Genomic DNA, 27,356 nt, shown 5'->3' on the forward strand with positions numbered 1-27,356 from the left:
TTCAGTCCTCAACACAAAAGACCTGCTGCTACCACTACTAGAGCCCACCCCAATGAATTCCATTTCAATTACATTCAAACATTCAAGTGAATATAATTGAAAAATACCAATATGAACTAGTTGCTGCTACTTATGGCATATTAGTACATTTATTGGATTGGAAATAATTGAATAGGAATTGGAACCCCCACTATAAAGCAGGTGGTCGCTGGGTGTCTTTAGCTCGTGAGAGGCCTGGGTGTAGCCCCCCTTATTCATAGCCTCAGGTAGTCATGTGTCTGTCCTCTCCCATTCAGGGAAGTGGATAACAGAGGGGGGGGACGTGTGAAGTAGTTGCACTAGCATTAGCTTCAGGCAGGGGAGAGGGGAAAACTGCTGCTAGGAAGCTGGCGTGACTGAGAACAGGAAGAGAACAGGAAGTGCCGCTGCTGCTCACATTCCATCCTATTAGAGTTCATTCTCCTTTCAGAGAGCAGAGGACCGGGCCCTTTCTCATTATAATGTCTCACACTTGGCCCTTTGTTAACATCATTAGATCTCTCTGTCATTTTGCGCACGAGGAACGCTGTGAGTGATTTCAGTCGTGTTTATTTAAACATGCTTAGTGACATTGCAAATGTTTGAATGTCGGAATAACAGAAACAGGGCCTGTGTTTGTGTGAACCGGGTGTCTGTTGTTATCCAGTGAAAGCCCTGATCTGGTGGGGGAGGAAAGAAAGCCACCCACAAGGCAAGTAGCTGTCATCATTGATTCAGTCAGGCTGAAATTTGGAGAATTCTTGTACACCCTTGTGGGGGGGAACTTTTACAAAGGAGAGCTCTTACGCTCTCTGGGTGGCAAAGATGACTGGGAGGATTGGTGCAATTAGGTAGGCTCATGGTAAAGGCTGTCTATGGGAGGGCTGTGGCTTAATCTGCAACTCAAACAAGAGAAAATCTAGGCTAATCAATGGCCAATTACAATGCTAGGCATGGATACACAAACACATTACAACTTGCAATGGGTGTGCGAGGTGATTCATGGCAAAGAACCCCCTCGGGCAAGAAAGGGCTGAGTCAAACAACCACTCAAACAAAACATCTTGATGGAAATAACCACCGAGCTAAAGTGGTTAAAACACAAAGCACATAATTACCATGGATCGACACAAAAACAAATCACAACTTGTGAAAACAGCACACGCTTTGAAGAAAATGACAATTGAGTGACTTCTAGAAGGTGAGAAAGGTGCAAATCAGACTAAATAAGACTAATTTAATGGGCTCCAGCGCTGCTGGCTTTCAATGACTGTGCCTCTGTGTGGAGTCATGATGATCGTTTAGCACCTTTGTTAATTTCCTATTGAGGTAAAGACACTCCTGTCACCAAGAGGACACTCAATCCCACCAAGGGCCAGCCTGACATGACTCCAAGAGGCCTGCTTCTGACAGCTATATAATGGAGAGAGAACAGGAACTTAATCGCTTGTGGCCAATTGGTCCGTCAGTCACCACGGAATTCCATGTTCGGCCTCCACCGCCCCATTACATCTGAAAGGAGTGCTTTTTTTCTGGAAAGAGTTCTATTTCACAAATGTACAAAAAATGCGTGGTGATGGTTGAGTGGGATGACTGATAGGACAAGAGAGCAAGTTTGGTGCTATGGTTGACGTTTCTTTCAGAGTCATCTTCTAGTTTGGATTTCCCCTCTCATTATAGATGGATAAGCTGACAACGTCATGAGACGATGTCTCCATGATGGTGTACAAGTCAGCGGGGTGTTGTGATTATGGATGGCCAGGTTGCTAGCAAGAATGACAAGAAACTACCATGCAGGGAATTGTAAGTGGCTCGTTTCATCTTGTTCTTCTTCTGTTTTGACTGATTTCATGTCAATATGGCAACAAACAAAAAAAATAGCTGGCTAGCTAACCAACAACTGTAACAGCGTATTTGAAAGACAAGTGCTCATTGTGCAAATGTATTTATGTTTTCAATAAACATTGTAGACAAAATATACTGTAGCTTACAAGCGGTCAAAAATCTAAGCCAACCCCATCTGTTTTGCCCCATATTTGCAAACGCATCGGTTTTGTTGCTAAACCACCAACCTGTCTACGGTCAAAATAAAATAAAAGACAGAAATTACATTTCAACATTGTTTATTGCAGAAAATACAACTGTTCAAGAGTACACAGTATAGAATGTAGAGAACCTGGTAATAACTTTCCTGTGTGGTGAATGTCTGCTTAGTCGTTGTCCTTAAACTGTAAATGCCTTGAGAGGATGCCATGTATAGCCAGTGTGTCCATATTTATGTTTTGCTGGAACTCCATATAAAACACAGTAGTCAGAGTATGACCAACTCTGGATGTTCTCATCAATCTCTGCCTCTCCTCCAGCTGGTCCACACTCTCTCTTTGCTTTCTCGCTCTCTCTCGCCAACGTCACACGGCCGCCGACGGAACCAGTCCCATCTTCGCACCCCTATGATATTGACTCTCCAGCTTGACTGTGAAAGGGGGAAAGCAGAGAGGAAGGGAGGGGGGAGGAGAGAGGGAAGAGAGGGAGGAAGGAATGAATCAAAACACCATCAAAGGGACAGAATGACCTTTCAGAGAGCTCAAGGCCTGCTGATTAGAGGCGTCCGGGGCAGATAGGAGGGAGAAGGCCAGCGAGGCTGTTTATCCTGCTGCTACCACAGACTAGCCTTCAGCTTTTTGTTCTGGTACATCTAGTCAAGTCTTTCTAGGCTACATCACACTACACGTATAACTAGGTCTAATAAGCCCCTGCTTATAGTGGCCATTTGGACAGAACCATTCCTATACGAGGTGGCTTACTTTTAAGAAATATGGCCAATATACCACGGCTAAGGGCTGTTGTTATGCACAACGCAATGAGGAGTGCCTGGATACAGCCCTTAGCCGTGGTATATTGGCCATATGCCACAAACCCTCGAGGTGCCTTATCGTTATTATAAACTGGTTACCAATGTAATTAGAGCAGTAAAAATAAATGTTTTGTCATACCCGTGATATACGGTCTGATATACCACGGCTGTCAGCCAAACAGCATTCATGGCTTGAACCACCCAGTTCATAATTAAGAATATATACTGGATGGTTATCAGAATGGGGATCAATTCCTTTGCATTGGAAAATCAATAAAAATGGTTAAATATTTGATAAGTGTCCTCACAGGGCGCTAGGCTACTACAGCATATTACATTCAAAGGACCATCAATACAGAGCATAGTGTTAACCCAGCTTTACACCACTGACTGACTTCCTAATAGGCTTTATGGACCAGTCAAAGTGGCAAACAACCCCCCCATACATACACTAACGTGCCTCATAACCTGCAATGGAGGAGATAAGAGCCTAATAGAAGCTTTCCATAGGTCTTTGACACTATCAATTCAAGACATGTCCGGCAGATCCTGTCCCTTCCTCCATTGCAAACATGAGTCTGATTGCTTTTCTGAAGTATATCTGAGTAGTGAGTACCAGCCTTTTCTCATCCTACCCAACCATTTCAGGTTACAGTCGTCCACTAGAATCTGTCTAAGCAGACTTTCCTCTTTGGGTGATGACAGGGCTCAATATGACTGCTGCTGGCAAGGATAGATTGTACAAAACAGCAGCAGAGTCTTATGTTGAAGTAGGCCTAGTTGTATGACTGGATTATTTGAACAGCCAAGACTTTGACACCAATCAGGACCACAGCATAGTCATGATATCTTGTAATCGCAGGTTAAGCAATGTTTACTAGTTAGCTTGTTAACACAAACAAGCTAAGCAGTTGAAAGCCAACCCTGGGCCAGTTGCAGATGGCACTCTGTGCAGAAAACTCTCAAGTTAATCTGCAATGGCAGGCCAGCAGCCAGGTGGCCTAGTGGTTAAGAGCGTTGGAGGGTTAGTGTAGTGTTTTAACCCTGGTTCTGTTTCTCTCCAGGTGGGTACAGTCGATGGTTCGAATCCCCGAACCAACTAAGTAAAGAAATCTGTCGATGTGCCCTTGAGCAAGGCACTTGACCCTAATTGCTCCTTTAAATTGCTCTGGATAAGAGCGTCTCCTACATCACAAAAATGGAAATGTAGCAGCGGCTGTTTGACCTAGAAAGCTCTGTGGATATTCAAGCGGCACAACAAGTATCAAGAGCTGGCTGTACGCTGGTCTCCGCTTTGTAGGCCCTCTGGTGACATTGAACTCTTTGCAAGTCTTGAATTAGCATTTGCGTTGCTCCTAGCATGGCTATTTCTCAGCAGTACTTATTCATTGCCGTATCGAAGCCATCTGGGAGTTGAGCTCCAACATAGCCCATCCATTTCTTCTTCATTCAACCAGTCACCTGGCTCTATATTTAACATAACCCTACCTATTTATTCTCAAAGCCCTTGCAAAACGTTAATACTGTAGCTAGTGCCAAAATGAGCATCTCTATTCCCCCAACAGAGGTCATTCACACCACATAGGACCCTCAAGCAATCCCTGGCCACTACAAGCCATATTAGGTTAGATGATCTGTGTGGAAGCAGCAGTTAACAGTTAAACACATTGTAATCTAGCACGACGGAGCCCAGAAACACTCTATTCAGACAGTTAGCACTGAGGTTGGTTTTCCAAGGGGCTGAGGTAGGACAAACATGATGTATGTATAACAGGCAGCAGTGGTTGTCAACTCTGTTTGTTTTTCTATCTGTCTCGTCACATTAGAGCTCAACTCCATGCCCTGGTTGTGGCTGTGTAAGCACGGTGTTAAGGAGAAGTGCTGTTTGCTCACCATTTCCAAACTTGCCTCAAATACTGACATGTATTATTTGTGTGTCTCTCTGTTATGCCTGGAGCCAAATCTCCACAGCAAAGGGAGTGCCTCTGGATTCTGGCAACTAGCTACAAATACAGTGGTTGCCCAAGTGACAATGTTGAATGCTTGAGAATGTTTATGTCACAAACCAATGCCCTGCACCACACAGAGGACTTTGTTTCTGGCCTGAGTAAAATGTTCCCTGAAGTTGTGTACATACTGTACATCTAACATGAATTCTTGCAGAAAAATTGTGTTCTTGCATAGGCTAATCCACACCAGGTGACTGGTTTCAACAGAACATGTACACTAGTTTCACTCATACCAAATCAAGAATAGTATTTGACTGCTTCTTTGCCTCAATATAAAATCAACTAGAATTTCCCCCCTAAACGACTTACCATGACCCCCACGGAGAGAAACAACAAGCCAGACATGGCAAGCTGATAGTTCACTTGTCAAGTGCGTAATTAAGAGTTAGCGTTTGGCCAGCTCGGCTGATTGTGTCTGGGAAGTGCTAATGCCAGCTCAGTCTAGTTCCTCTCTGTTAATGGCTGGAGGGGCTGCTGAGTGGGCTGCTGAGCAACAGCATTTCAGAGTGGATGCTGAAAGAGTGAGATGGGGAGAAGAGAGAGAGCAAGAGAAAGGGAGACAGAGAGAAAGGGCAAGCGATATAGAGACAGAAAGAGAGAGGCTGTCACATCGATCGGTGAGACAATTTCCCATTGATTGCTGGTCTGTTTGGGGGCTGCTGTAGAGAGGTTTATTACCCACACACTACAGCTGGGGAGGCCCAATAATAGGTGCAGTGTGTCTGCAGAGGGCTAGAGCTACATCATCAAACCTGTAGAATACACCCCTATTTGAGCGCACACACACACACACACGTTATGTTCTTCTATCCTCATGGGTACCTACAATTCATTTCCATTTAAATCATATTTCCCCTACATCTGAACCTTAACCCAAACTCCCAACCCTGTTTACTCTAATTGTAACCATTCACCTAAGCTTAAAACAGCCTTCTTCCTTATGGACAGACAGTTGATATGTGGCCACACCCCACACTACTATTCCTTATGGACAGACAGTTGATATGTGGCCACACCCCACACTACTATTCCTTATGGACAGACAGTTGATATGTGGCCACACCCCACACTACTATTCCTTATGGACAGACAGTTGATATGTGGCCACACCCCACACTACTATTCCTTATGGACAGACAGTTGATATGTGGCCACACCCCACACTACTATTCCTTATGGACAGACAGTTGATATGTGGCCACACCCCACACTACTATTCCTTATGGACAGACAGTTGATATGTGGCCACACCCCACACTACTATTCCTTATGGACAGACAGTTGATATGTGGCCACACCCCACACTACTATTCTGACCCTATAGTATACACACACTGTTCTCATTACAGCCCGATGGGAAGGAGCCCAATACGTTTCTGATAAACATTCACATCCAGCTTCAGAACCCAAGAGATGGAGCCAAGAGGTCTGTCTGTATACTACTACCCTGTAATGGAGGACCATTGACAACCGCACCAATTAAACACAATAGCCTTGAGATGATCATAAACACTGATAGGCAACACTTCACTGTCGATTGAGGGATAATGGAATAATTCTAGGCGTAAACAAGGAATAATGGATATCCGATATGCCAATCAATGAATCAGCTAGGGAGCTCTTTGTATTCATACCTTGTATTGGAGAATGATAATCCCCATTCACTAAGGTGATTTATGATTGCTATGCAAATATAACCAAAGCTTGATACACTCAGACTACAGGCAATTACTCCACACCAACAGAGGATTGTGATGAGGACGAGGAGAGTAAAAGCATACAAATGCAATATTATATTTATTAACCTTTATTTAACTAGGCAAGTCAGTTAAGAACAAATTCTTATTTACAATGATGGCCTATTAAAGAATCGTATATATTCTAATGTTGCTTGGCAATACAACCGGGCATGAGAATACCCAGGGGATAAATCTATGTGTTGATTGGGCCTAAAGCCAGGGCATGGGGATGACACTATGGCATCCATCTTGTTTCTGTTTTTTCCAATAGAGCTCGTACTCAGTGAGCCTCAAGAGAATCCCTACATGCCAGACATCTTCTGGCTCTACACTGACTACTGCAGCCAAGTGGATGTGTACACATCATTCAGCAGGAGGGAGGGGTAAAAGAAAGAAACCTGCCTGGATTCTCATCCCGGTGTTAGTCACACCTAATTTATATTCTCTTCCTCAGCCCTGGCTGCTAGATTTACAAGTGGAGGTTGTACTGCTGTGTGAGTCGACTAGCAGGCAGGCAGCTTCCCCTTGGAGGATCTCTCTCCCTCTTCCCCTCTCTCTCTCTCTCTCTCCATTCTCCCCCTCAAGCTGTTTTCACAGACACCGAGGGGCTGAAATGGCTGAGTGATTTCTACTGCTGCTGTTGCTGCAGCGCTGCTTTAGTCAGGCACACAACAGGCTAGGCTAACCGGGCCAGCAGCCTGAGTCTGGCAGGTTAGCTACCCACGCTCTGTCTTTTGCCCTTCCCTTCCTAACCTGCCAGACTCAGGCTGCCGGCCCGGACAGTGCGTGGGTAGCTAGCGACTCCGAGGCAGGGTGACAGCGTGTTTTTCACCGCTGTCCCAAATAGGGGCTGACGCTCCGTCGATTGCACCTGCTACCACGCACCTTGCCTGGGGAGTGGGTGGTGGGTTCAGGTGGGTTGGAAGGAGGGGAAGTGAGACAATAATGAGATAGAGAGGAATAGAAAAGTGCTTTGTGGAATCATGTTTAACAATTCTCCTGGAGGTTTACCCTGATACATGGGGGAGCTAAAGCCAATGAAAGTGAATGAGCCGAAATGGAGGGAATCAGTCTGGCGTCCATGTTTCTTCTATGACTTCATCATCGTATTAATCCTGCTTCACAGCATCTCTTTCCAGGAGATTGTCCAGAAAAATGTCTGAACAACTCTTATGAAAACACCATGTTCAAATTAGTTGGTTTAAATAATCAAGAAGCGTTTCTGGCCACTTCCAGAATGGACATGTTTAAGGGGGAAAGAGGGAGGGAGAGAAGGAGGGAGCACATTCTGGTCTAATAACTCTATAACCTACTCACATAACATTGACTGGGGGTTTTCCAGTGAAAAATCTCCCAGTGACAAGGGTCACCCATACTAATGTGCCCCAACTGAGGGAAACAGATTCCTCCTGTGTACATGAGTAATTCCAGTAAGGAGCCAGCTCCCCAGTGGTTATCAATCACCCTGGGCTCTTACAGTGAGAGCCAGAGCGACTGGTGCAGCAGCGACGCAGTGTGTTAGATACAGTGGGATCGCGCTTGCGCTAACGCTGAATCACCACCGACCTCGTGTGACGTGAACGCTCCCCAAGGCAATGCTGCTGCAGCGAGGGCACGCGTCCAGAAGACATTTCATTCGTTTCGCATTAGCTTCGATCGTGGCACTCTCGTTAACGCAAAGTGCCGTCGCTAAAATCCCCATGTCTCCTCAGGTAGTCAAATGCCTCAGAAACATTGGCCCCGGTATAAAAATCATCAAATCAGCTAAACTGCTGAGGGGGCAACACAAATTCATCTTTTGTATTATTTCAATCATAATAAGACATTGATATAACTTGAGTGGCATATCACAATGCCTGTATTAAAGTTGTAATGACATACTGCCCCATCATGGTGGATCAGGACGCTGTGTTTATATTCAACCCTCTTCTCATGGTAAGTGACATAATCATTTTGTAATGAATTAAAAGAAGTCAAATATTCAATCAAGATTGTTCTATTTTTCTCTGTGTGTTAATAGACCGGTCATAAGAATAGGGTCAGTGGTGAAGTCCTGCAGGGACAGCTTTATTTTGATGTATATTTCACATCTCTGTACACCACTGCAAATACAGAGAGCCCAAAGAAACAGCAGGACGGGCTTTAGCGATAGGCGTGTGTTTACGCTGGGTTTCTAGACAGAGACTTCGTTCCCCTGCAGCCCCAATGTCAAAGAGACAAAATATCAACAGGAACCTCTTTCTAACAGCCACTGAGGGACTCTGAAGAAGTCAATACTGCTGGTTATTAAAAACAGGTTCTTATAAAGAAGCCTGTTGACTGCCCACATCTAATTAGAATGGAAATGTAGCGTGGGCTTTGAATGGATCACTGGGGATAGACATTGGCATTTAGATGATGTTATGTCGGGACTAGATTACTGATGACACGGTATTTTGGGGAGATAGTCTTATCAGCAAAGCCTCTGAAATAAGCTAATTGTATCTCGGCATTGACGGTAAGGGGCTGTCATTGTTCTATCATTGGGGATTTGGAGAGGGGTTATACACACATGTACAAACACACACACACACACACCAACCTTCAGAATGCTTGGGTGTGTGTGTAGACCTATTCTCTTGTCTATACATCAGTTTATTTTGAGAGAAACAATCAAATCCTTTATCAGGGGCATAAGTCAAGAACAGAACAGTCAAGACCAAACAGAGAGTCCCAGAGAGAGAGAGAGAGAGAGAGTCTCAGAGAGAGAGAGAGTCCCAGAGAGAGAGAGAGAGAGAGAGTCTCAAAGAGAGAGTCTCAGAGAGAGAGAGTCTCAAAGAGAGAGTCTCAGAGAGAGAGAGTCCCAGAGAGAGAGTCTCAGAGAGAGAGAGAGTCTCAAAGAGAGAGTCTCAGAGAGAGAGAGATTCAGAGAGAGACAGAGAACAAAAGAGAAGAAAGGGGAGAGAGTCTCAGAGAGAGAGAGAAGAGAGATAGGGAGAGGGGTAGAGAGAGCAGAGGGGGGAATACGTTTATGCTGATCTAGTGCTCTGCATTCTGAGGAGGCTGCATTTGCATATCAGTGCAGCGGAGCAGAGGGAGAAATGTGTCGGCGTTGACAGCAAGCTGAATATCTTAAACCTTCACTGACACCCCTGCAGGCGCTCTCTCAGGCTCCCTCTGACACACACACACACACACACACACACACACCAGGTGGGAGGATTGCTGTGTTCCCACGTGACTGTGTACAGTAGCGTTTGTTTAACGGTCAGCTCAAGTGCAAGGCTCATCTCTGGGGAAAAGCCCCGGTGAAGTGTCTCCATGCGCACGGAGACATCTGTGGGTGTGAAACCGAGAGAGTAAGCTAGAGACATAACAAGAGAAACATTATGTAGTCATGACCTAAATCCCCACAGTGGCTTATTTCCCTCTATAGCTTGGTTTATAAATATAACATGACTTTTTACCTACACAGGGATGAATATTTGGGTTGCTCCACTACCACAACAAAACTATTAATAGATATATACACTGTTGTCATGACATGCACACATGGCTTTAAAAGGACCAATGGCGAGGAGAAAGAGGAGCAATGCTTTGTATCCAACACTAGCCCCAGTTCATGTTAACTCAGCAACCATCCTCCATACAGTGCCTCTGTGTTCCCACTCTGGTGAGAGTACTGTAGGAGCACTACACTGCTAGCTAAACAATGTCCAATGTCCCGTATCTAAGCATCTTATCTATTCAATCCCATTATATTCATCTGACGGCCATTTCTCAAATGACTCTCTTACAGCTCTCACATTGTTTGTTACCCATTTGAGCTATGAAAACTTTGGTAATTGAAATGTCCGTCAAAAGATGATGGTCTCGCTTGCTGACGATTTACGCGCATGCGACTGACGATTGATAAAAGAGGCCCATTGTGTTGGCGAGATGTTGTTGGTGCCAAAGAATGACAACTTAAAGTAGACTAGAGAACATGTAATTCTAGTTTTTGAAGTTTTGACAGTTATAAGCAGACACAGGGGAATGTGTTTTTCTGACAGTCACACCCCAGGATATTCTATCTCCTCTGAGCTGTCTAATATGACGTCTGAGACTGATGACGGACTGATGTGTTTCAGAGCACAATTCAACACTTTCACTGAGCCTCGTCAACGGCTTAAAAAAACAACACTTCTGACATCATTTAATACCCATATTTCTGACTAGAAATGTCAAGATGTTCTTCTGACAAGTCTTTTACAGTACAGTAGCTTGCCCTTTTTAAAGGAGTCAGTGGTATTTGTGAATATGACATTGCTCATTGCTCAGATCAAGGGGTCTGGTTAAGTTGTCCATTTAGCTCAAGGTTATGTTAGCCCAAGGTTACGATGCAGTCTCCAGGGGCTGTGAATGTCCATGTCTGTGTTCAGAGTGGGGAGTGCAGTGTTGATGGGCCTGCCAATCTCCATTCAGGCTACTGATTGGTGGGAGAGGGCAGTGTGTGTAAAGAGGGGGGGGGGGGGAGGAAGTGGTTAACACTGTGGCCAGGCTCCTTGGCATGCTGGAGGCACGATGACATTGATCTGCCGGGCCCCTTCCATCCCTCTCCATGAAGAGGTAACTGGATTGTTAATAAAAATGGAAATTGAGCCATGCTGCTATCTCACACACACACACACACACAACCAGCAGCTAGCGTCTCACCTTCCCCACCCTACCTTCCTCACCCCTACCTCCCACAGAGCTGTCTTGGTGACATTTAAACGACTGGACCAATTCAAAGCCTACCACCTCCCTATGTCCTACCCTAGATACTACTACATTCCTCTGTTCCTCAGGCAGCAGACTAACACATCAAATGCCTGCATGGCTATGAAATGGATAGGGAGAGGTGGGGGAGGGGAAGAGAAAACCGACAGGGGGTAATAAAGCCCCTTCTGATTAACGGTTTGCTGTTATGTTTCCTATTGAAACACTTAAGAGGGTTAACAACTAAATGCAGGCTTTGGTGGGGGGTTGTTAATGATGGAAAACGTGTCACAACACACAACTAGCGCCCTCATATTCCTGTTTGGAAAAGCATTACTTCCCATCACACAAATCAGTAGAAACTGAAGCCGTAGGAATTCTTTCTTGGCAACCAAAATGACCTTTTCAAAACTTTTCCCCCCCCCCTACTTAACGTGATCCTGGTAACCTCATCACGACATCACACTGGCATCACCCCAAGAAATGGGAGCAGCAGAGGCGAGCGGTCGGACTGAGGACCCTTCATTTTAAAAAAGCGAGCGGCGTAATACGAAATCAATCTGACCCACCCCACCGACCCGCTCCCCGTCGTTATTACTTAGCAACAACGCAGGCTTACCCACCGGCCAGCTCCCCGTCGTTATTCCTTAGCAACAACGCAGGCTTACCTACCGGCCAGCTCCCCGTCGTTATTCCTTAGCAACTACGCAGGCTTACCCACCGGCCAGCTCCCCGTCGTTATTCCTTAGCAACAACGCAGGCTTACCCACCGGCCAGCTCCCTGTCGCTATTCCTTAGCAACAGAGCAGACTTACCCACCGGCCAGCTCCCCGTCGTTATTCCTTAGCAACAACGCAGATTTACCCACCGGCCAGCTCCCCATCGTTATTCCTTAGCAACAACGCAGGCTTACCCACCGGCCAGCTCCCCATCGTTATTCCTTAGCAACAACGCAGATTTACCCACCGGCCAGCTCCCCATCGTTATTCCTTAGCAACAACGCAGGCTTACCCACCGGCCAGCTCCCCGTCGTCATTCCTTAGCAACAACGCAGGCTTACCCACCGGCCAGCTGCCCGTCGTTATTCCTTAGCAACAGAGCAGACTTACCCACCGGCCAGCTCCCCGTCGTTATTCCTTAACAACAGAGCAGACTTACCCACCGGCCAGCTCCCCGTCGTTATTCCTTTGCAACAACGCAGGCTTACCCACCGGCCAGCTCCCCGTCGTTATTCCTTAGCAACAACGCAGGCTTACCCACCGGCCAGCTCCCCGTCGCTATTCCTTAGCAACATCGCAGGCTTACCCACCGGTCAGCTCCCCGTCGCTATTCCTTAGCAACAACGCAGGCTTACCCACCGGTCAGCTCCCCGTCGTTATTCCTTAGCAACAACGCAGATTTACCCACCGGCCAGCTCCCCGTCGCTATTCCTTAGCAACAACGCAGGCTTACCCACCGGCCAGCTCCCCGTCGTTATTCCTTAGCAACAACGCAGGCTTACCCACCGGCCAGCTCCCCGTCGTTATTCCTTAGCAACAGAGCAGACTTACCCACCGGCCAGCTCCCCGTCGCTATTCCTTAGCAACAACGCAGATTTACCCACCGGCCAGCTCCCCGTCGCTATTCCTTAGCAACAACGCAGATTTACCCACCGGCCAGCTCCCCATCGTTATTCCTTAGCAACAACGAAGGCTTACCCCCCGGCCAGCTCCCCGTCGTTATTCCTTAGCAACAACGCAGGCTTACCCACCGGCCAGCTCCCCGTCGTTATTCCTTAGCAACAACGCAGATTTACCCACCGGCCAGCTCCCCATCGTTATTCCTTAGCAACAACGAAGGCTTACCCCCCGGCCAGCTCCCCGTCGTTATTCCTTAGCAACAACGCAGATTTACCCACCGGCCAGCTCCCCATCGTTATTCCTTAGCAACAACGAAGGCTTACCCCCCGGCCAGCTCCCCGTCGTTATTCCTTAGCAACAACGCAGGCTTACCCACCGGCCAGCTCCCCGTCGTTATTCCTTAGCAACAACGCAGGCTTACCCACCGGCCAGCTCCCCGTCGTTATTCCTTAGCAACAACGCAGGCTTACCCACCGGCCAGCTCCCCGTCGTTATTCCTTAGCAACAACGCAGGCTTACCCACCGGCCAGCTCCCCGTCGTTATTCCTTAGCAACAACGCAGGCTTACCCACCGGCCAGCTCCCCGTCGTTATTCCTTAGCAACAACGCAGATTTACCCACCGGCCAGCTCCCCGTCGTTATTCCTTAGCAACAACGCAGATTTACCCACCGGCCAGCTCCCCATCGTTATTCCTTAGCAACAACGCAGGCTTACCCCCCGGCCAGCTCCCCGTCGTTATTCCTTAGCAACAACGCAGGCTTACCCCCCGGCCAGCTCCCCGTCGTTATTCCTTAGCAACAGAGCAGACTTACCCACCCGCGATCAGCAGCTATTGATTTATTTTAGGAGAAGGTGGGGTATCTAAATTGGTCCAAATGTTCAAAATGTTATTTTATGGAGCTCTTTGGGGCTAACAGCAGGTCCGAGCCAGAGATTGATTAGTTCTACTGGACACAGTGTGACCTCCAAAAGATAAGAAGCAATTATGGCTCTGAGAGGCTTTTCCAGCAGTGGTGCTTCAGCACTGCCAATGGGCCATGGTTTTAAATGGATAATTAACGTTGTGTATTGTATCGCTGGCTTCTCTGTGTGAGAGCTCTGCTTGACACTCGTGTGTGTGTGTGTGTGTGTGTGTGTGTGTGTGTGTACTGCCTACATGATGGAAGCCCCATTCTTCATCACAGATACATTGCTAATAAGATCAGAGGAGTCAATGTCTGAATATCTACATGGTCCAATTTCAGAGCTCGTTACACTTTCATTACTTTGTACACGTCAGAGGGGTGTATAAACACTACAGTATGGAGCTCCCTCAAATACAATAATGGAATATGGTTTATTATAAACTGGTTCTAGCCCTGAATGCTGATTGGCTGACAGCCATGGTATATCAGACCGTATACCACGGGTATGACAAAAGATGTATTTTTATTGCTCTAATTATGTTGGTAACCAGTTTAATAGCAGAGGACCGTGCTCTACTAACTGAGCTACAGAGGACCGTGTTCTACTAACTGAGCTACAGAGGACCGTGCTATAATAATAGCTTTTAAATAACTATAATGTAAGATTAAATTAAGCAATAAGGCACCTCGGTGGTTTGTGGTATATGGCCAATATACTACGGCTAAGGACTGTGTCCAGGCACTCCGCGATGCGTCGGAGCGGCAGGGTCGCTAGTGGTTAGAGCGTTGGACTAGTAACCGGAAGGTTGCAAGTTCAAATCCCCGAGCTGACAAGGTAAAAATCTGTCGTTCTGGCCTTGAACATGCAGTTAACCCACTGTTCCTAGGCCGTCATTGAAAATAAGAATTAGTTCTTAACTGACTTGCCTAGTTAAATAAAGGTAAAACAATATATATATATATATATATATATTGACCATATACCACAAACCCCCGAGGTGCCTTATTGCTTAATTAAATATTACATTCTAACAGTAATCGATTGTCAGAGATCAACCTGCAAAGCCAGGCACAGAGAGTTATTTAAAAGCCTCTGTTATTCAGTGAGTGGACCACAGTACGGGCAGAACATCTATCAGAACCACCTGTGTATAATGCATAGTGAATTAATTTATAGTTATTTAAAAGCCTCTCTTGTTCAGTGAGTGGACCACAATACAGGCAGAACATCTATCAGAACCACCTGTGTATAACACATAGTGAATTAATTTATAGTACATGCATGAGTAGTGCATGAGAAGACTGGCTAACAGCCCACAGCTCCTTTGAACAGCCCTTCTGTTACAGATGCATTCAGAATTAATCACATACGGGCATTAGGCATTAAAAACATACTATCATAAAAAGGCCCTTATGAAAGCCTGAATAAATCAATGGTTATAATGCATAAGACTTTAATAAAAATATTAGCAAGTGGCTCTAAAAACCTGATTGGTCCACTGTAGCTCAGTTAGTAGAGCACGGTCCTCTGTAGCTCAGTTAGTAGAGCACGTTGCTCTGTAGCTCAGTTAGTAGAGCACGGTGCTCTGTAGCTCAGTTAGTAGAGCACGGTGCTGTGTAGCTCAGTTAGTAGAGCACGGTGTTCTGTAGCTCAGTTAGTAGAGCACGGTCCTCTGTAGCTCAGTTAGTAGAGCACGGTGCTCTGTAGCTCAGTAGTGCACGGTCCTCTGTAGCTCAGTTAGTAGAGCACGGTGCTCTGTAGCTCAGTTAGTAGAGCACGGTCCTCTGTAGCTCAGTTAGTGGAGCACGGTGCTCTGTAGCTCAGTTAGTAGAACACGGTCCTCTGTAGCTCGGTTAGTAGAGCACGGTGCTCTGTAGGTCAGTTAGTAGAGCACGGTCCTTTGTAGCTCAGTTAGTAGAACACGGTCCTCTGTAGCTCAGTTAGTAGTGCACGGTCCTCTGTAGCTCAGTTAGTAGAACACGGTCCTCTGTAGCTCGGTTAGTAGAGCACGGTGCTCTGTAACTCAGTAGCTCAGTTAGTAGAGCACGGTCCTCTGTAGCTCAGTTAGTAGAGCACGGTCCTCTGTAGCTCAGTTAGTAGAGCACGGTCCTCTGTAGCTCAGTTAGTAGAGCACGGTCCTTTGTAGCTCAGTTAGTAGAACACGGTGCTCTGTAGCTCAGTTAGTAGAGCACGGTGCTCTGTAGCTCAGTTAGTAGAACACGGTCCTCTGTAGCTCAGTTAGTAGAACACAGTCCTCTGTAGCTCAGTTAGTAGAACCTGGTCCTCTGTAGCTCAGCTAGTAGAACCTGGTCCTCTGTAGCTCAGTTAGTAGAACACGGTCCTCTGTAGCTCAGTTAGTAGAGCACGGTGTTCTGTAGCTCAGTTAGTAGAGCACGGTGCTCTGTAGCTCAGTTAGTAGAGCACGGTGTTCTGTAGCTCAGTTAGTAGAGCACGGTCCTCTGTAGCTCAGTTAGTAGAGCACGGTGCTCTGTAGCTCAGTAGTGCACGGTCCTCTGTAGCTCAGTTAGTAGAGCACGGTGCTCTGTAGCTCAGTTAGTAGAGCACGGTGCTCTGTAGCTCAGTTAGTAGTGCACGGTGCTCTGTAGCTCAGTTAGTAGAGCACGGTCCTCTGTAGCTCAGTTAGTAGAACACGGTCCTCTGTAGCTCAGTTAGTAGAACCTGGTCCTCTGTAGCTCAGTTAGTAGAGCACAGTGCTCTGTAGCTCAGCTAGTAGAGCACGGCCCTCTGTAGCTCAGTTAGTAGAGCACGGTGCTCTGTAGCTCAGTTAGTAGAACACGGTCCTCTGTAGCTCAGTTAGTAGAACACGGTCCTCTGTAGCTCAGTTAGTAGAACACGGTCCTCTGTAGCTCAGTTAGTAGAACACGGTCCTCTGTAGCTCAGTTAGTAGAACACGATCCTCTGTAGCTCAGTTAGTAGAACACGGTCCTCTGTAGCTCAGTTAGTAGAACATGGCGATTGCAACACCAGGATAGTGGGTTTGATTCCCGGGAACACCTGTATGTAAAGTATGCACACATGACTCAGTGGCATTGGATAAAAGTGTCTGCTAAACGTCAGATAATAGAGTCGGGGAAGAGAGCTTCCTGATGCAGGAGAGGTGCTTGCCTGTTCACCAGGGGTTCTATAGGCTCCCATGTAAAATGGGTCAACCCTGCTCCTCCAGAGCTTAATGAGCAGCCAGAGGAATGAAGACGACATGCTCCATAATTATGAAGAGTGAGGTTGGTGTGGGCTGGGGAACATTTTAAATGTAGAGCCTAGCTGAAGACCAAATTCCAAAACAATATAAAGGACTGTCAGCATCAGTAGCATTTTGTCGCAACATCCTTTTACAGACATTGGTAATCAGGTTATTTGCAAGCCTGGGGGCGTTAAGTAGCTCATTTAGCCCACTGTGAGAGAGGCTCAGCTGGGACTGACACTTGTGTACATAGTGTTCCGGAAGCTCAGTTGCTCTTAGGTGGTGTGTGAAGAAAAATAAACCGGTGACGCAAGGCAGAGGGCAACCAACACAGTTAGCTAGCAGAGTAAAACTTCAGAGGGCAACCAACACAGTTAGCTAGCAGAGTAAAACTTCAGAGGGCAACCAACACAGTTAGCTAGCAGAGTAAAACTTCAGAGGGCAACCAACACAGTTAGCTAGCAAAGTAAAACTTCAGAGGGCAACCAACACAGTTAGCTAGCAGAGTAAAACTTCAGAGGGCAACCAACACAGTTAGCTAGCAGAGTAAAACTTCAGAGGGCAACCAACACAGTTAGCTAGCAAAGTAAAACTTCAGAGGGCAACCAACACAGTTAGCTAGCAGAGTAAAACTTCAGAGGGCAACCAACACAGTTAGCTAGCAGAGTAAAACTTCAGAGGGCAACCAACACAGTTAGCTAGCAGAGTAAAACTTCAGAGGGCAACCAACACAGTTAGCTAGCAGAGTAAAACTTCAGAGGGCAACCAACACAGTTAGCTAGCAGAGTAAAACTTCAGAGGGCAACCAACACAGTTAGCTAGCAGAGTAAAACTTCAGAGGGCAACCAACACAGTTAGCTAGCAGAGTAAAACTTCAGAGGGCAACCAACACAGTTAGCTAGCAGAGTAAAACTTCAGAGGGCAACCAACACAGTTAGCTAGCAGAGTAAAACTTCAGAGGGCAACCCCAAGGGACCTGCCTGTCACATGTCAGAAACGTTTAGAGTGTGGCCCGTGGTACTGTATATGGTCTATAAAAAGAAGCTGACATCCGTCTACAAACACAGACTTTGCAGGCTAACATTGTGTGGTGAAAAAGCATGTAAGGAAGTATCATGCAGGAGGAGGAAACAGATGGGAGGTACTGTATCGCCGTGACAATTTCAGTTGGTTGGTTAATTGTTTTTGCTTGATGCAGCAAAAACAGGCTGAGGCAGAACATATGCTTGAGAGCTAACTGGTTCGCTCCATAAGCCTGCTTAATCAACGTTGACCCCAAGGTCAATCTGCTGTTACTTGTCTACTCAGCTGGTTCTGGACTGGTTTTGGTTTGAAGCAAACAGTCTGATTGTGTACGTTATCTTCCGTAAGCCAATTACTGTCTTTAAACAAGTCATACCGGGGACACACAAACGTCAGCTTACCATAGTACTGCAGTAGGGCTGGGACCATACCAGCATGGTGATACTCCTTAGTATCGTGGCGAGCAAACAAACCCCAAAGCGGATTTAACTTCTTTAGAAAAAACAGCCCTAATGTTGAAAACAAACATCATTATGTTGCCAGAGTCACATTTATTTATTTATTTTCCACGCTATAGCACACAATATTTTACATACAGCATGTTTTTAAAAGGACCAAAGAGGTTGATCTTCTTTTTGTTTTCATTTTTGCCATGGAAACAATATAGCGTTACTAGTATCGTCCCGGCCCTACATAATAGAATGCAATATGTCAATGCATTAACTACTTGACAAGATGCACCCAACATACAGCCAATGACCAAATGACTCAATAGGAACATTAGCCTAAACATTCCATGCCCAAGCACTAAATAAGTACCGGTTGGATCATGTGGCTGGTGTCTGACATGAGATGGAAGATTCTCAACCATCGGTTTGAAGTGATGATCCACCAATTTGCATTTTTAAAACTTGAAATATTAAAATATATCTCACCCTGCACTTACCTTCTCCTATTAGCGCTGACTTTGCTGATAACTACTTTATTGAGGGAAAATGTACCTGATATGATATGTGATGTGTGGCTGTCTCACCTAGCTATCTTCACATCAATGCAGCAACTGTAAGTTGCTCTGGACAAGAACGTCTGCTAAGAACGTCTGCTAAATGACTCAAATGTAAATAGCAAACATAAAATGTCATAACCCTAAAGATAACTGATTACTAAAAACAAATGATGGATTTATAAAGAATAGAGACAATTTATAATGTGAAAGAACATTTTTCTTAATATTGTTTAATTTAATATATTAGGGATGCAACGATACCAGTGTCGACAAAAAAAAATCCATGGGAAAAATGAAAACACGAAGCAGATCAAACTCTTTAGTCCTTTAAAAACCTGTTGTATGTCAAATATTGTGAGCTACAGATGGAAAATAAATACATGCGACTCTGGATGACATAATGATGTTTGTTTCCAACATTAGGACTGTTTTCCTAAAGAAGTCAAATCCGCTTCGTGTTTTGTTCCCTTACCATGATACTAACAAGCATCGTGATACTGGTATCGTCCCGGCCGTAATAAATGCGTCTGCTGAACAGTCGAGGAGGAGGAATCCAGTAAGGAGGGAGATGAATGTTCACGGCACGGAGGAAATGCATTCCATTAATAATAAAACACAGGCTGCAGGATTATTACAATCCCCCAGACACCTTTCCAAATAAACCATTTATTGAAACATTAAGAGTTGTCTTCAGTCTTCTCAGCCGACTTCAAATACAAAGGTGTAGGTTATAACTCTTTGTGAGGAGATTCCAAAGCCACAACTATTTTCAGTTCACCAGAGACATATCTTATTTAACCAGTTCCACCTGTTTTACATCCACGTTTCCCGAGAACAAATATCCCTTTTTGACAATTGAAATTCAACGGATACATTCATTATTAGCTTGTTGCAGCTTCCTCTATTACTTTAAATTCCTTGACTTTTAACAAAGTTGATACAACGGAAATACTCTGAACTCCTATGACCCATCTCTTTATTATTGCCATTTGTCTTTAAAACTCACCTTGCCTTCTCTAAAATCCCTGTCTTCAGTTCTCTCTCTAATCTATTCCCATGTACTGTACACCAGTCTTGATAGCACTCTAACGTTGGAAGAACACACTGCAACCAAGAAAGCCAAGAACTGTTTTTTGTTGTTGTTGTTTTTTTACATTGGACTAGGAAATTGTTGCACACGGTATGATTTATAGGTTATCTACACCCTTAGAAAAAAGGGTTTGAAATGGGTTCCTGAGGCTGTCCTCATAGGAGAACCCTTTTTGATTGCAGGTAGAATCCTCTTTGGTTCCAGGCCTTTTGGGTTCTATGTCCAACACTCTGTGGAGAGGGTTCTACATGGACCCCTGAAGTGTTCTACCTCAAAGGGTTATATCTGGAGAGAAAAAAATGGGTTCTTAAAAGGGTTTTCCTATGGGGACAGCCGAATAACCCTTTTTGGTTCTAGATAGCACCTTTTTTTCTCAGAGTGTAGCAACTAGCCTTCTTCAGAAAGCTAGCTCGTCTACAAGTCACATCAATGGAGGTTTGTGTGTTAGTTATTGTAGGGTAAGAAAACACATGCACAGAGTATGCAGCTTTTTAAAGACCCTCCAAAATGATCTTTCTTCATGTATTCACAGATCTTACCCGATAGTATGGGTGAGAGAAAGTATTCCTCTATGTGGCTTTCACCATTCCAATAATGTTGGATCAGTGACTGCTTCAAGGAAGGCAGGAAGAAAGGAAGCACGTACCAGATCACTTGCGGTAAGTAACAGTTACAATTGTTAGACGTTCGCTGCATAGCTAATTGCTAGCTTAAAGCTAGAATCCTTAATTGATCAATAACAAAGCGTGCTCTGTTCCCCTTGTTTTTTCTAAAAAGCTAAGGGATGGGACCGGAGAAATGTAACCACTCAAATGAATAGACAGAGCTATGGATGCAAGGACTGACCATCCGTGATACCAAATGTATAGTTTTAAACATGTTTTGAGGCTGTACATGGTTCGTTTGCATTTACGTTGTTTACAAACATTGGCGTGAAACAAGTTTATTTATTGGATTATGATGGGGGTAAGACAGTTGAACTAAGCTCATGAGGCATTTACTGTACAAGTTATAGTCTTCAAGAATCAATGGGTATTTATCATGAATTTATAAGTCCAAAAGTGGATGTAGCAACGAAGGATTCTAGCTTTAAAAGAGGTTAGCATAGCCATAAAGTGAGGAAACGGGTGTTGTTTCTAAGACATTTATATTAAGTAGCACCCCCACCACACCTCAACCCAACTCAGGATGCATGGCACAAAGACAGCTTGCTGGCCCAACGTGGAGGGGGTGTGGGTGGGTGGAGCCAGACGAGGGATTATCCTGCTCAGGTCCCTGATCCTGGGCTAAGTTGGTTAGAACAGACATTAGCAGAGATAACATGTTGGTCAGAACAATGCAACGACTGGCCTAACACCACAAGTGTAAAGTAGAACTAAAGAGTCTTTAGGGCTAAATTTGATATATTGGTTGATATGACAACTAGACTAACACCACAAGTGTAAAGTAGAACTAAAGAGTCTTTAGGGCTAAATTTGATATATTGGTTGATATAACAACTAGCCTAACGCCACAAGTGTGAAGTAGAACTAAAGAGTCTTTAGGACTAAAGTTTATATATTCATTTATATGATGAAACTTTGGTGACAAGTTGTGCTACTTAATAGTATAATAATAATAATAATAATAATAATAATAGTGGAATAATCTGGGAAAGGAAATGCTATAGTAGTATAATGTGTTATTTTGCAGACACTTTTCTCCAAAGCAACTTAATCATGCATGCATACTGTACATATGGGTGTCCCCATCGGGAATCGAACTCAAGACCATTGGCATGGTAAGTGTCATGCTCTAGCGACTGACACAGCATATGTATGCATTTCCATATCATTCAAAAAGTGGATGACAACAGACTACAAGCAAAAGGAAGACTGGAATAAATTCTTCCCATTAGGAAAACAGTGAAACTAATAACATAACGTTGAAGCTAAACACCTGCCGTGAGGCTAGCTGACATCATGCCATTTTAAGTCTCTCTCCATAGATCTATGCAGTCATTTGTAACAGATGTAGCTTACTACCTGGGGCCAACTTTGCTCACAGTTACGCATTAATCAGTTTACTTAGTCGTTGCTTTAGCTCTTGTCACGGCATTCTTTTCATTGGCCTTAGCTGTGGCGAGCTAAACAACAGGAACTACTTAGCTGCCTGCAGGTGGAACTGGTTTGAAATAGAGCCACAGCGTCTTTGACATCTCCCTCCCTCATCGCTGACTCAGTGGAGAACCCCTCTGGGTTCTCACATTTTGTTCTGACAAGTCAAGACGAAGGAGATTATTTTCAGATGCACAGGCTGGTGAGCTGTACATCTCTGCAATGTGAACTGTCAAAATGGAGGGAAAATATGTGATTACGGTCTCGATCTGCGGCTATATCTCTGGTGTGAAAAACTGTGTGGGATACTAAACTGGGACATGAGATCTTTTGGAAGAGACACAACCCAGTCGAGATTCAGAGGAAAGCTTTGCAACATTGGCCTGATTGCTGGGGGCTTATAATAATAATTAGATGCTTAAATTTGTCCTATTTCACACATGTACATATACTAGCCTCACTGCAGGTGTTTAGCTTCAACGTTATGTTATTAGCTTCACTGTTTTCCTAATGGGGAGAATTTATTCAAGTCTCCCAGGTGTGAAATGGAAATGTGTTTTTGTGCATATGCCAACTCCTCCCGAGACACTCTTGGAGAATGGGGTCACGGCCAGGGTCTGCCATTATCAACGGCGACCCTGGCTCTCGGGGATTTGAACTAGCAACCTTTTGATTATTGGCCCAACGCTCTAACTGCTAGGCTACCTGCCGCCCTTACAAATGGAATTCCAAACCTATCCAAGAGCTTGGACAGATCAGCACATCTCCTAGACTACCAGAGAGAGTTATGGCTACTTTCTGGGCATGTGCTCCCAGTGAGAGTGGGCAAAGTGCAGCTAGCAAGCATGATGCATAGAGACAACATAAGCCATTGAGGTAAACACAGATGGACAGGCAAAACCTATGCCTTCAACAAAAACCCAGAACAAGTTGTTTACCTCTTCAAGGTAGCTTGAACCCTTGAACTGTTTTTAAGTGCTAGTCTTGAGAAAGTATGCGCTTTCTTCAATTACTGGTCCTCCTTTTGCAGGTCTCATGGGTTGTAGGACAAAGTGAAGAACGGTGCTGAAGTGAACACACTGACCTCAAGCATAACAGCATGTAGCGCTTTAGCTTTACTGAGGAGAATCGCTCGTGTTTGAACTGGTTTATTAGCATATCGCCATCTTTTCAGCTTCCCTCGCCACAAACCGCTGCTCACTGCTGTGCCTCATTAGCATTGAAAATAACGCCTTGAGCGGAAACAGCAACGAGGAAATAGGACAGAATTTTAAAAAATGAGGTAAGAATTAAGGCGGGTGTTGTGACAGAGTGCAGCAACAGGAAGGTGAGCGATAGCGAGGAAGGAACACATGCCTCTTCTGCATTAACCAGTAAATTGGCATTCTCAGAGGATGTCCCCTGTTCAAATGAGAGAAGGTGTGCAAAGTGCACTGGGGGAGTCACATGTCAGCCGCATGGAGATTAGGCGGCTAAGTGCACATTACAGCAGGGTAATGGAGTCGGTGAAACACTAATGAAACACTACGGAGGAGGAGGAGGATGAGATGGGGAAGGAGGGAGGGAGCTCGCGAGACGAAAGCTCCAGTTTAACAGGGGCTGACCTCACGGTCAGGACTGCCCTTGGCCTCCAGGTGTTTGTGTTTAAAGGCCAGGGAATTAGGCTAATAGCTAATAACAGCCAGCTAGGCTCGCCTCTCAAAATGGCCTCTTCACTTGTACCATTATTGACCTTGTTCAAAGGGAGGTGCCAATTTTCAATTGCTGTGGAGATTATATGAACAAAAAAAAAAAAAATAGTATTTTGACATAATTGTGGCCTCGGTGCTGCTATTTACCATAGCTTTGTTTCTTTAGCTAATCAGTGGGAGACGGGTCAACACAGAGCCAATATGTGGTTTATTTCAAAAGGGCCTCTGAGACGACTCAGCTTGAGCAAAAAAACACCAGCCAGAAAACAGTTACTCGTCCTGTAAATGCCAGCAAATGTCAGACATTTTTCTCGGGTGTGCACATTAATATAATTGAGGTTGACACATTATGAGACAGGAGTCCTCTGAGTCAGTCTGGTCTGGAGTTTGGAGCGTCTGCCTGTGCAAGCTAAATGCGGATGGGCCTGGCGGTGTGGGGGAGTGTGGGCTTGACTCCTCGTACGCTCCAGTACCATGGCTGCTCTACTCTCCTCTCTTGGGGGGCAAACACAAGGGGCCCTGTAGTGGGCTAATGCAATATTCATGGTGGGCATGGGGAGAGCAGAACACTGCCGAGTACTGAGGAGACCTTCCAACCGCTATCAGGGAGCAGCTGCTTCTCTCCGAATGTGGCCTCTGTTCTCCACCATAGAATTCTCTCTCTCTCTCTCGTAAATTTTTTATCACAGCTTAAAAAGGCTGTCTTGGCAGAGGCTGGTGGCAGTGAGTCAAGGGCCCTTGCCTCTGGTAACAAAGTAGGAAACAGTCTACATTTTAAGAGAGACCAAGCTAAACATACTGATGGGAGATGGGGAAAACACACAGCAGAGTAAGACCAATATCACTATCGACTTGCCATGGTCATTACCTCTTCTTTGGAATTTCAACTCTTTCATCTCACACTTTTCATTGCGACTGTCGGAGTAAATTAGGATCAAATTAAGATAAAGAATTAGATTTTTTTGCTGCGGGTTATTTTTCAGAGCCAAAGCTGCGGGCCCGTGCCCACATCCATAGGAAACCCCATATAGGGCCCCGTGGAGAGGAGGTAGAAAATACGTCAGTCACAGGAATAGAGTGTCATAACGGTGTGGTATGGTGTCGTCTTTACCATGCCCTCCAGGGCTAGGGGTTCAACCATGTGGTCGAGGGGGAAGGGTTTGTCAGCAGAACTCTGGTTCTCTCTGCATTATTTATGTTCGGTCCTCAGGTGGTCCGTCCCACTGTTATAATGAGGACTGGAGTCATGGTCTGTTTGGAGTCCCGGGGAACTGTCGACTGACCGCGTTCCTGGATCACTGCTCAACCACACAGGGCAAACACAGCTCACTGTTTGCATAGTCTTCTCTTGGACTGTAAAAAAAATAGCCCGTTAAACATGGACTGTGCAGTCTCCATGACAACAATAGCTATTGCGTCGGTCTTCTCAAAATGGAGAACAGGCTTTAAGTGAGTGTGAATCACAAGTAGCCACATGTTTTTTTGTATTCAGGAGAGGCAGGTTGGAGACAGTAAGCTGATGAAGGACTTGAGTAATGTTGATCTTTCTGGCAGATGTGGTGAATGAGCATGTTGGGTAAACAGTTTAGTGAAGTCTGGATTTTGATGCTTTAGCTACGCAGTGTGGCCAACACAGTCAGCTGTAAATAACACAAAATGCAGTTTGTACATGAACATTGACACACTACGCATGAATCAAAACAACTCTATAAATAATTCATACATGAATTGAATTGCTTTAAAAAAGGTGGGTGCATTAAATAATAGGGATAAGTATTGTAAGCTCACGAAACATACCACGGCAGAAAATATATTACGATTCGGCAATCACGATTCCAAGTGGATCATGTCACACAACCCTTTTCACAGTCCTTTTACTAGTAACAACACAAATCTTCACAATCAGACACAGAATCTGTAAACTCAATGTCAACTACTGTGACCAGTCAGATTGAAAGTGCCCATAATAACATCCTCACCACCTATTGCTACTTGAACTAGGCAAATAAACCAGCGATTGATCCTTGATTTCTGACCTGACATATTAACAAAAACAAGGCAGCAGCCTAAGTGCGATGAATTCTAGCAGGGCCAGCACTAACTCCCCACAGCAGGGTAATCTCTTCCTAATCAAGGAAGTTAATCACACCGCCTACACAGCACAGCGTTGAGCCTGATCAATACCACAGAAAGGTTTAGCAGAAGGGGAGAGAGGTGGATGTACTGTAAAGCAGCCTTGGACTCGGGTTCTGTTCTGTTCAGTAGTACTATCGTTGGTTCTGTTAGAGTGGTACTACAATTGGTTCTGTTAGACTAGTACCATCATGAGTTCTGTTAGTAGTACCGTCATTGGTTCTGTTAGTAGTACCGTCATGGGTTCTGTTAGTAGTACCGTCATGGGTTCTGTTAGTAGTACCATCATTGGTTCTGTTAGTAGTACTATCATTGGTATTGTTAGAGTAGTACCATCATTGGTTCTGTTAGTAGTACTATCACTGGTTCTGTTAGAGTAGTACCATCATTGGTTCTGTTAGTAGTACTATCATTGGTTCTGTTAGTAGTACCACCATTGGTTCGGTTAGTAGTACTATCATTGGTTCTGTTAGTAGAACTATCATTGGTTCTGTTAGAGTAGTACCATCATTGGCTCTGTTAGTAGTACTATAATTGGTTCTGTTAGAGTAGTACCACCATTGGTTCTGTTAGAGTAGTACCACCATTGGTTCTGTTAGTAGTACCATCATTGGTTATGTTAGTAGTACCATCATTGGTTCTGTTAGTAGTACCACCATTGGTTCTGTTAGTAGTACTATCATTGGTTCTGTTAGAGTAGTACCATCATTGGTTCTGTTAGTAGTACTATCATTGGTTCTGTTATAGTAGTACCATCATTGGTTCTGTTAGTAGTACTATCATTGGTTCTGTTAGTAGTACTATCATTGGTTCTGTTAGAGTAGTACCATCATTGGTTCTGTTATTAGTACTATCATTGGTTCTGTTAGAGTAGTACCATCATTGGTTCTGTTAGTAGTACTATCATTGGTTTTGTTAGTAGTACCATCATTGGTTCTGTTAGTAGTACCATCATTGGTTCTGTTAGTAGTACCATCATTGGTTCTGTTAGTAGTACTATCATTGGTTCTGTTAGTAGTACCACCATTGGTTCGGTTAGTAGTACTATCATTGGTTCTGTTAGTAGAACTATCATTGGTTCTGTTAGAGTAGTACCATCATTGGCTCTGTTAGTAGTACTATAATTGGTTCTGTTAGAGTAGTACCACCATTGGTTCTGTTAGAGTAGTACCACCATTGGTTCTGTTAGTAGTACCATCATTGGTTATGTTAGTAGTACCATCATTGGTTCTGTTAGTAGTACCACCATT

At 44.8% G+C, this 27,356-nt stretch overlaps 1 protein-coding gene across 2 annotated transcripts in view; it reads right to left on the reverse strand.

Moving 5' to 3' along the window:
* Positions 1–2,124: 2,124 nt before the first annotated feature.
* Positions 2,125–27,356, reverse strand: part of trip4 (thyroid hormone receptor interactor 4) — a 74,315-nt gene continuing 49,083 nt past the window's right edge. For both annotated transcript variants that reach the window (XM_036963517.1, XM_036963516.1), the window contains one exon: positions 2,125–2,491. In XM_036963517.1, the coding sequence (XP_036819412.1) occupies positions 2,360–2,491 (132 nt within the window). In that variant the 3' untranslated portion in view covers positions 2,125–2,359. The remainder of the gene's footprint in view (positions 2,492–27,356) is intronic.

This window comes from Oncorhynchus mykiss, chromosome 26 (genome assembly GCF_013265735.2).
Source record: "Oncorhynchus mykiss isolate Arlee chromosome 26, USDA_OmykA_1.1, whole genome shotgun sequence".
NCBI classification, from domain to species: Eukaryota; Metazoa; Chordata; class Actinopteri; order Salmoniformes; family Salmonidae; genus Oncorhynchus; species Oncorhynchus mykiss.